This window comes from Elephantulus edwardii, unplaced genomic scaffold (genome assembly GCF_000299155.1).
Source record: "Elephantulus edwardii isolate Elephantulus edwardi_28Jun2011 unplaced genomic scaffold, EleEdw1.0 scaffold00024, whole genome shotgun sequence".
Taxonomy (NCBI): domain Eukaryota; kingdom Metazoa; phylum Chordata; class Mammalia; order Macroscelidea; family Macroscelididae; genus Elephantulus; species Elephantulus edwardii.
Window position 1 is genome coordinate 23,289,522 of NW_006399774.1, and position 10,798 is coordinate 23,300,319.

The window sequence follows — 10,798 nt, forward strand, 5'->3', positions numbered from 1 at the left end:
TGTCAGTCCCGTTCTACAACAGTGGCACTATGCAGTATTTGTCTTTTTGTGACTGAGATATTTCACTCAGCATAATGTCCTCCAAGGGTCACCCATTTTGAATAATACTGCATAAGTTCCTTGTTTTTCAAAGCAGTGTAGTATTCCATTGTGTGAATATACCACGGCTTCTCTATCCATTTGTTTGCTGATGGGCACTTGGGTTGTTTCCAACTCCTTGCTGTTGTGAACAAAGCCACGATAAACATGGGTGTGCATATATCTGCTTGGATGTCAGTTATGGTCTCTTTGGGGTATATTCCCATTAGTGGAATTGCTGGGTCAAATAGTATCTCTAGTTGCAACTTTTTGAGAAAGCGCCACACCACTTTCCACCATTTCACACTTCCACCAACAGTGAAGAAGGGTTCCAGTTTCTCCACAACCTTGCCAGCATGTGTTGCTTGCTGTTCTATTAAATTTTGCTAGTCTTACTGGAATGAGATGGTATCTTATAGTTGTTTTGATTTGCATCTCTCTTAGAGCTAGGGATTTTGAGCATTTCTTCATGTGCTTGTTGGCCATCTGAATGTCTTCTTTGGTGAAATGTCTGTTCATATCCTGTGACCATTTTTCAATTAGATTGTTTACCTTTATCTTATGGTGCTCAAGTATTTTATAAATTCTAGATATAAGTCCCTTATCAGACATGTCATTACCAAATACTTCTTCCCAGTCTGTGGCTTCCCTTTTTACCCAGTTGGAGAAGTTTTTGGATGTGCATAGGGATTTGATTCTTAGAAGGTCCCATTCATCTATTTTATCTTCTCCTGGTTGTAGATTTTTCAGAATACTTGGAAGACTGTTTATGTTGTGGATTAGGACTACTAGAGTTCTTCCAAGCTTTTCTTTAATGAAGTTTATAGTCCTTGGTTTTAGTCCTAGGTCCATGATCCACCTTGAGTTGGTAGAACTTATCAATACTTTTTAAGAAAAACAAACTACCTTCCCCACCACCTCTCTGAGTGCTTGGAGCCGACTTCCTTCCCTCTTCTTGGCCTTCGCTGCCACCAAGCTCCACGTATAGCTGACATTATGGGCTTCGGAGACCTCAAGGCTGCCACCGGCTTCCAGGTCCTCAACGATTACCTGGCCTGGAAGAGCTACATCGAGGGGTATGTGCCATCACAAGCAGATGTGGCAGTGTTTGAAGCCACCTCCAGCCCCCCACCTGCCGACCCGTGACATGCCTTACGTTGGTATAATCACATCAAGTCTTATGAAAAGGAGAAGGCCAGCCTGCCAGGGGTGAAGAAAGCACTGGGCAAATATGGCCCTGCTAATGTGGAAGACACCACTGGGGATGTAGCTGCCGACTGTAAAGATGACAATGACATTGATCTCTGTGGATCTGAGGAGGAAAGTGAGGAAGCAAAGAAGCTAAGAGAAGAACGTCTTGGATCAAAGAAAGCCAAAAAACCTGCACTTGTTGCCAAGTCTTCAATCTTACTGGACATGAAGCCTTGTGATGACGAAACCAACAAGGCAAAACTGGAAGAGTGTGTCAGAAGTATCCAGGCAGACGGCTTGGTTTAGGGCTCTTCCAAGCTGGTACCGGTGGGATTTGGAATTAGAAGCTTCAGATACAGTGTGTAGTTGAAGACAATAAAGTTGGCACATATATGCCGGAAGAACAGAAAACTGCTTTTGAAGACTATGTGCAGTCCATGGACATGGCCGCCTTCAACAAAATCTAAAGTCCACCTTAATCCAACAATAAAAACTTAAAAAAAAAACAAACCAAAAAATAAAAGCAAACTAGCTATTAAAAACATATTTTTAGTTGATTAAAAAAAATCTTATCAATGATTTTATAGATAGAGAAACTACATGGTACCCTGGCACCCTCAGTTTCTTTGCAATGTCAAAAAACAGTTAGTGAGAGAATTCGTGGAACATCACACAGTATGGATGAATCTAGAGCACATTGTGCTGAGTGAAATGACTTGGGCACGAGAGGACAAATCTTGTAGAAGACCACTAAAAAGCTAAAGACGTTTTACACACAGAACCCTACTAGTATGGTTCCCAGGGAGGGGAAAGGGGAAGTAGGAAATGAATTACTAGATAATAACTACATCCTAGTATGGGTGAGGGCGAGTCAATGTGGAGTGAATGGACCATCAGACAGCAAGGGTTTTGTAATTCATGTTATGGAACAAGAGGTGCGTGGATGACTGAAAAAGAAATGTGCTTTGTTAACATTAACTCGAGTGACAATTTAAAAATAAAGCACAATATATCAAAATCGTGAGATGCAGATGAAGCGGTATTGAGAGAAAGGCAGAAGGCGGATGGAAGGAATACATAGAATTACTGCACCAAAAGAACTGGTGGATGTTTAACCATTTTAGGAGGTATAACGGTCAAGAACTGATGATGTGAAGTTCAAGTGCTCTGAAGAAACGAGGTGTGCAGAAGGGTCCAGGCTCTGAGGGAACACCAGCTGAGACACTTCAACGAATGGGTGCAGAGTAGGAAGCACACGCTTGTCCATGCCAAGGAATTTGGAAGATGATAGTTGGCCAAGAGTTGGAAAAGATATTTGTGCCTGTAATAAATAAAAGTGTCCCAACACTATATGGAAATTATCAAACAATATCATTAAGGTTACACAAAAGTCAACCCTTGCTGAAGAGAAGAAATTTAAAATGCCAGGGCAGTATATCGACAGGAAATTGTCAAGAATTCAAGCGAGATTCAGAAGAGACTATGGAACAAGAAATAGCATTACTTAGTTCTGAAGTTAGATATGCAGTACAGTTGGAAGTGTTGAAACTTATCCATCAATGTGGATGTGCTCCAACACACCAGCTTCCAAATACTAAAATATTTCCCTCCATAAAATATACAGATCTTTCCTCTTTGTGAGTTTTGCTAAATATGGATAACTCAAGTATATCTTTTCTTTTTTCAGGCTGTCCTGGTTCCAAAAAGAATGAGTTCCTCACCAGTGTCTTGGACGCACTGTCCACCGACATGGTCCATGCCGTGTCTGACCCATCATCTTCCAGCAGGTATAACATCTAGGTTAGAGCAGGTGTGGGGATTGCTACCATTGCTGGCCCTCTAACAGGGGCCCTGAGAGAGGGTCCTGCCTGTCTAACAGGGGCCACAATAGAAGGTCCTGGCCCTCTAAGAGGGGCTGCGAGAGAGGATCCTATGCAGAGTGGAACATGAATGTGGAACAAAGCAGAAAGTCGAATGAATGACGAGCCTTGCTGGGCTGATAGAGAATGATGTGACCCTCAGGCTCTATGCATCGTCTATGACTATGAACTATGCCCTTCACTCTGCCCTGAAGTCTGGGCCTGGTTTCACCCTCATGGTACAACTTGAAGCCAAACAGGGGGTGGGCTATGAGGTGAACGGTAGCACCAGGGAGACAAAGCATCCTTAGAACACTCAGCTACGAAGTTATAAGGGTAACATTTATCCAGCAGTAACGCTCAGATCCTCTGATTCCAAGTGGCCAAAGCTAGTCCATCTTATCTCACGGATGCCTAGTCTGTCGATGTTCGTTCATTCCTTTTCATTTTTCAGAATGTCTAGCTTTCCAATATTCAAGCTACATACATTTCATTTTAGGCAGGTAGGGACTCCTCCAAATTGTTGAGGAGTAATGATGCCAGTTTGAGGACTAAGGTGTGTCTGATTCAGACCATGGTCTTTCTGATAACTTGTTTTGCATCTGAAAGCTGGACAATGAATAAGGATGACAGAAGAAGAGTCAATGCTTTCAGCACATGGGAGTGCTCAGTGTCTCCTGACCTGCCAAAAACCTGGAGAAACATGTCCTAGGGAGGGACCAGCCTGAGTGCTCTTTGAAGGCAAAGATGATGAGGCTTCACCTCACATACTTTGGGCATGTTGCTTGGAGGGGCTATTCCTTGGAAAAGGACATGATGCTTAGAAAGGTGGAGGTTTGGCAAAGGAGAAGACCCTTGACCAGGTGAACTGACACTGTGGCTGCCACAATGGACTCTAGTGTGTCAGAAGTGTGAGGATAGTACAGGATAGAGCAGGGTTCAGGGGTTGCTATGGGTCATACTTGGCTTGATGGCACCTAACAACAACAAAAGCTCAGAAGTTGGAAGAGAGAGTGGAGGATGAATGGAAACAAGAACCAAAAAGAGGGAGTGGGAAGGTTGTTCTGACGCAGTGTGGGAACTGGGAGAGAGAGAGAGACAGAGAGAGTAGAGAGACAGAGACAGACAGGGAGAGAGAGATAGAGGGAGAGAGAGAGAAAGAGAGAGACAGAGACAGAGAGAGAATGAGAACAAGGATGATCTGGAATGCAGGATATCTGGGTATCTGGGAGCTGCAGGCCAGAGAACTGGCCTTTCCAGCCAAGGCAGGGCTGGCCTACAAGGGGTCAGTGCTGCAGACCACAAGGTTGCCTCCTGCAGACCCACCATCCTCACTGTTATTTCCCAAGAGGGCTGATCTCTCACAGCTGTCGTGGTGGAAGGAGGCCCAGAACTCAGTCCTTTGACCCTGGGTTCCACAGGCAGGTGGGGTGGTCTTCTAAGGGTAGAGAGAGAGGAGAAGAGGGAGAAGGGAACACCCAGTGTCTCTGGCCTTGCCTTTTGGAATTACATTTTCATGCAATTGAATGTATTTTAATATTGAAGTATTCAACTTCAAGTTCTCAAAATAAGACTAAAACAAAACAAACTGTAAACCTATGTTAGGGCTGTCCTGTCAGGATGAGTAGAGGTGCCTGAGGACTTGAATCTGCCAAGCTCCTAAAACAGACTGTAAATACCAGGGAAGCCCTCTCCCCTGCCTGTAGATACGGCCAGGTCAGCCAGTAGCGTTTGTTCCCCTTTGCATGTGGTCCTCACAAGTTGGGGAGGGAGAATCCCACAGCACTAACAACTCCTTTGTAGGTAAAACTATTGACTGACTGTCCTCACACCGCAGCAAGCCTCCTCCCACCCAGAGAATCTAAGGTCTGACAGCAGCTAACAGGGGCAGTAACAGAGGACTCCTTCTATGTCTCCAGGGAGCATCTTATACTAAAGAGGGCTGACGATCCCATTGCCCCTTTGCACGCAGTGAGGGGACATCTTCAAAGAGCTAACTCAAACTCAGCCCTCATAGAAGGGTGCTAATTTCTTTCTTTTTCTCTCTGGGAAACCAGCAGGTTTTAACCCAAAGGAGAATGTCTAGCCACAGTTGAAAGCATGAACTCTGTATAAAGCTGTCTGCATCCCAGTGACCTAACTAGAATAGCTGTCATTGAGAGGACAGACAGCATGGGGTCGATGGCTGCAGGGCTGGGCTGCTGGTGTCTGAGCTGACCTGACAGGTGGCTGGGAAAGGAGGCTCAAGGACAAGGGGGCTTTTAGGCAGGAGGGTTAGGTATAGCCCACACTAAGCCCATAATTGCCATGAAGAAAGGCAATAGGTCATTTGAAGTTTCAAAAGCCAAATGAATTTTTTTCTGCTAAATCACTTTTTCTAAATCATTTTGTACAATGACCGGACGCAGACCAGTAAGCAGGCCTGCCCCGTTGGTGGGTGGATGAGCTCGGAGTCCAGCTGTGGGTCTGGGAGGTGGACGGTGGCGCTGGAGCTGGAGCGCAGCCCCAGGCCCAGCATCACTCAAGATGTGCTTTCTTGCAGGTTCTCAGAGCCCGACCCCAGCCACACACTGGAGGAGAGGGTCGTACACTGGTATTTCAAACTGCTTGACAAAAACTCCAGTGGGGACATTGGCAAAAAGGAAATCAAGCCCTTCAAGAGGTTCCTGAGAAAAAAATCAAAGCCAAAAAAATGCGTGAAGAAGTTTGTGGAGTACTGCGATGTGAATAATGACAAGTCTATTTCTGTGCAAGAATTGATGGGCTGCCTGGGGGTCACCAAGGAAGAGGCCAAAGGGAGCGCCAGGAAGCGGCACAGTAAGAGCTGTCCCTGACCGTCTCATGAGCCTCTCTGCAGTGTGGTGGGGTTTGCTTTGCAGACCACACACGATGTCTGTGTGGTCTGAGAGGCTAGGGAGCAAAACAGGCCGTCCACGTCCAAGCACCATCCATCTGGAGATAGGCCATCATGACCAGGCTACCACCAGCAGGGTCAGGACTACAGGCAGGAGCTGGGCTGTGTAGGGTCCCAAGCACGTTGGCCTTCAGATGCCTGAAGGGCAGATCTGGGTGCTGTCATGTGTCACCGGCCGGCCCTGTGCATGGGTTCCAGCCCGGCCCAGTGCGGGGCCAGTCTGTGTGCCACCAGCTGACCTTGTGCACAGGCTGCAACCCAGGTCAGCATGGGGCCAGTCTGAGTGTCATCGGCTGGCCTTGTGCATGGGTTCCAGCCCGGCCCAGCGTGGGACCCGTGCGAGCAGCCCCAGCAGAACATTTGCTGAGATGTCTTTTGATTTCCTGGCTTCTGGTACCAAGAGTTGATTGTGGAGCCAAGCAAGCTGCAACTGTTAACCACCTCAATCTCTTCTCTATCTGTCATGGTGCTGCTAATGGGCCCAGTGGTGAGAATCTGTCTTCTTGATGTTGAGCTTCAATCCATATAGAAAGCGATAGTCTTTGACCTTGTGCAGCAAGAGCACTTCAGGTCCTCCTCAGTTTCAGCAAGCAAGGATGTGTCATTTGCATAATGCAGGGTGTTTTTCAGTCTTTCTCTAATCCTGGTGATACATATGTATATATACTTTCAAGACGACACACACACACACACACACACACACACTCTTCATGAACAATGTTGAAGTAATTACACACTGTTTTGAATTTCGACTTTACAGACCAACAGACACAACAAGATACAATTCTGGACAATTAATTTGACCTAAATTTACACTATTACAAATATTGTGAAAGAGCTATCACTCCCTGAAAATAGTGATAAAACCCTAGGATGAAGTATTTCTGAAAAATTTTAGGAAAAAACTCAAGAAAGATTACTACACACCCTTATGATTTGCTGATGACCAGGGCACAGAGACCTAGCGACTAGTAAGTAGTCGTTTCTGACCCAGTTATGCTCCCAGCCATCTTGTGAAGCTGACTTTCCTCCCATGAGCTGCAGGCCAGGTGTCCCCGCCTCATGCCCTCACCATCTGTTGGATCATCTGACCCAGATGCCATAAGCTCCACTGCCCTGGACTTTGTGGAGGGGGATAGAAGGATGCGACTTGGCCCGTCTCTCTCGTGACCTCACACTGAAGTATGTCTATGGGCATGACATCTCTGCAAATTCATCTTGATAATTTACTTTCTTGTCTATTAAAGTTAACAAAATCACAGGCTATTATTATTAGTCCAACAACACATTGCAGTGGGTAACTGCTGCCCAGGGCCTCTTCTAAAGCACTAAGGACCTGGGATATCTGCTTAGAGACTACCAAGGTCTCTAATGTTTTCAATTGCCTCATCTGTATCTGGAAGGTAGACAATGAATAAGGAAGACCAAAGAAAGGGTGAGAGACATAAGGCAGAGTTGTGACAGGAGGGGCAGGGCTTCTACCAGACAGGAGTGCAGGGAGTGAGGTATGGGTGCGAGGGCTGTGGCAGGAGTGGGGCAAATGGAGCAGGGTGGGTGGCATGAGACAGGGGTACAAGCAGTTCGTTCCAGGACTTGAGGACCAAGCAGGAGAGCAGTGGGAAGGGGTGCAGAGTGCGTGGACCCCTGACCTTTTCTGCACACCCCACTCTTGCTCTGATGAAGGAGTTGTCAGGAAGGTACCGCTTAGAGGGTAGAAGTGGATGAAGGTGCTGGTGGCTGCATGCACGTGGGTGGAGGATGGGTCAGTGTTGGAGCAAGGAGAGATTTCGGAGGCTGGTGAAAAGTGCAGGGGAGACCGTTAGTCTGGGTGCAGGCCAGCAGTGATGTGGTGGGAATTCTGTGTTCTGCAAAAGTTGTCAGCTGTCGTCAACGCCAGCTCATGCTGACCCCCTTCATGTCACAGCAGAGTCAACGCCGTGGATTTCCCACGGCTTATCTACCACATTCAGAGCTTGTCCTTAAGGTAACTTTGGCTGGGTTTGCACCGTTACCCTTTCAGCTAGTAGTCAAAGGCTTCACCCTTGACACCACTCAAAGGGCCTCAAGAGCAAGCTGTGGTGTTGCAGACTGAAGGTAAAGTATTTTTATAATTGTTAAGAATGAGATAGACACCAAGAATGTAGGAGGAGAGCAGAGATAAAAAACAGGTACCAGCAGTTCTCCACTGAAGCACCTGAGCTTCTCTGTACCTTTATTGAAAATTATCAGAAAGTAATTCACAAAGAGAATTCAATGCAAATGAAGTCAAGCTCTTTCTATTGAAAACCTTCCCCTTGACTCAGGAGGGAGGGGTCAGCAAATGCAAGGATCTGGTAAACCCTTAAGGATTGTCCTGGTGCCTCAGGGTGAATTTGGTCCTGAACCTCCCCCACATCCTGAAATAGCTTTCCGTTTATTACAAGTATTTGGTACTGGTTTCCTCATACGGTGGGGTTTTGTGTGGGGTAGAGGGAGGCTGGGTTCGCACATCCTGGGCAAGAAGATTCTTTTGGGGACAGTGAGAAGTTCAGGGTTGGGGGCGGGGTCTTCAGTTTGAGATGCCTGTGAATGGTTCAGCGGAGTGCAGAGTTGAATCTCAGTGTTAGGTGTCAGGATTGATGTTCCCCCTGGGGATTCTGGAGAGAAATCCTGGTGTTACCTGTACAGAGACATAAAGACCTGAGGGAGGGGACAGAGGGGACCAGGCTGGATCTCCTGGGAGGGAGGGAGATAGAAGAGCAAGGGCTGAAGGAGGTAGCTTCACAGGTCAGAAGAGAGCCAAGGGTCAGATGGGGACCAGGAGCTTGAAGGAATGGGGGTGCAGTGGCCACAGGTGGACCGGAGTGTATGGATCAGTGGCTGTGGTCTATGAAAAGCGAAGGTCTAGAGTTCTGGCTGAGATGGGCATCTGGAGTGGAGGAAGGAAAGTAGAAGCAGGGCATGGCCAGCACGGCGTGACCTTGAGGCCCACCAGAGTACCCTGCCTCGTCCTTGTCCTCCTTCCACACCACCGGTCACCAGAGTCTGCCCAGTGCCTCTCCCCCAGGCTGCAGCTTCCCTCCCAGGTTTGGGAAAGCACATCCTGTGGATCCACTTTGCCATTAATTCTCTTCTGACTTTGGACTGTGGGGGCAGAGCTCAGCTGGGGGGGTCTCTGAGACCTTGACCGTGGCCGTTAGAGGTCACTGCGTCAGCTTCCTCCCGCGGAGCATGCTGGGCTCCGAGTGCTCACCTTGATGAGCAGGGAGCACTTGGCCACTGAGGCCCCTTTGTGTTGAACCTAATACGTTGCTTTCTCCTGGTTCTAACACATCGGGCGAATGGGCACGTCCCGGGCATGCGTAGGGATGTGCTCCGTGTTCAGGGATGTCCCTGGGGTTGGGGAAGGGTGAGGCCTTCTTCTCTAGAGGAGCGGGCCTGGTGTGGCCATCTCGCATGGTGCCTTCAGAGGCCACTGTTTGCCCCGTGGATGGGTTCACCTGCTAGCAGGTCCCCTACATTGCAGGAAAGCCCAGCTAAGCGAGCAGCACCCCTCCTTTGACACCTTTTCTCCTTCCCTCTCCCGACAGCCCCGAGAGGAAATGCAGAAAGCCAGACTCTTCGACAGGTGAGTCTCGCTGAAGGAAGCCTTTGCTGCCTTAACACAGGTACAGCACGCCAGCTGGGGTGCACTTGGGGTGCACAGTACCCCCCCCAGGACAGAAACCCCCAGGGGAGCTCGTGGTGCATACAGCACTTGAGGCCAGCGAAGTCACGTGCGGTGGCTCTCGGGGACGTGTGCGCTCCGGAGCCCTAATGTGTATTTACGATTTGACATTTCAGTGACTTTATTCCTTTAGAAAACTGTCCAAGTGCCAGTGCTGTTGGGAGGAGGTGCATCTCCTCACCCTCTGAGGAGTTGGCAGGGCCAGGAGGGTGCCAGGCGCCCTGAGTCTCCCCACCTCCTGTTGAGAATCACAAGACAGGGTGTCAGGCACCCTGGGTCTCCCCACCTCCCGTTGGAACTCACAATACAGGGTGCCAGGCGCCCTGAGAGCATGTCCACGTCCTGCTGTGTGTTGGCAGCGACGTGGCGTCTCACCACCCTCCACTCTGAGACCTGTCAGAGGGGGAAGATTTCAGGCCCTTGACCTTGACCTCCCGGTCCCCCGCAGTCCGGTTGAAGCCTTCTTGGCAGCACCAGCTCGCTGTCTGCTCTCCCTGGTGTTAGGGGTGACCGATGTCTCCAAGGTCACCCTGCCTTTGTCGGGTTGGGATTGGGACTTCCGGCACCTAGCCCGGCCACCTGAGGCCTGTGTGTTGGAAGAGGCATGGGGCCGCCTCTTTGTTTGGAATATGTTTACGGTCTTCGCCTTTTTAATCCCACCACAAATCACTTGCACTTGGAAACAGCGGGTCTGAGAACAATTACCCCAGCTGAGCTCCAAAGACTTCCGGAGGGCGGTTTTAATTAGGCAACGGCAATTGCCGGCACACTTGTGCCACGCTTGGGCTTAATTAAGCTCAGCCCGGGGAGCAGGTCCTAGCAGGGAACGCCAGGGTTGCCCACTCCATGGACAGGCCTATGTGGACCTTCCCACACACCGAGGGGCCACTACGCAGATAGGGTCCTCTTGTGACGTTCACGTGTGCAGGCCGGCCAGCATCAGCTACCCAGACAGAATCACCAAGGCTGCGGTCTGCAGCTGGTGACAGAGGGCGGGCAGGAGGCCTGGAGAAGTCGCCCTCAGCTGACAGCAGCACCAACCGCCTCCCC

General features: G+C 48.9%; 1 protein-coding gene and 1 pseudogene across 2 annotated transcripts in view; both read left to right on the forward strand.

Moving 5' to 3' along the window:
- SMOC2 (SPARC related modular calcium binding 2) overlaps positions 1–10,798 on the forward strand; it is a 226,241-nt gene that overhangs the window by 213,681 nt on the left and 1,762 nt on the right. For both annotated transcript variants that reach the window (XM_006882787.1, XM_006882788.1), the window contains exons 10-12: positions 2,957–3,056; positions 5,671–5,945; positions 9,612–9,649. In XM_006882787.1, the coding sequence (XP_006882849.1) occupies positions 2,957–3,056; positions 5,671–5,945; positions 9,612–9,649 (413 nt within the window). The remainder of the gene's footprint in view (positions 1–2,956; positions 3,057–5,670; positions 5,946–9,611; positions 9,650–10,798) is intronic.
- Positions 1,075–1,736, forward strand: LOC102872362 (annotated as a pseudogene).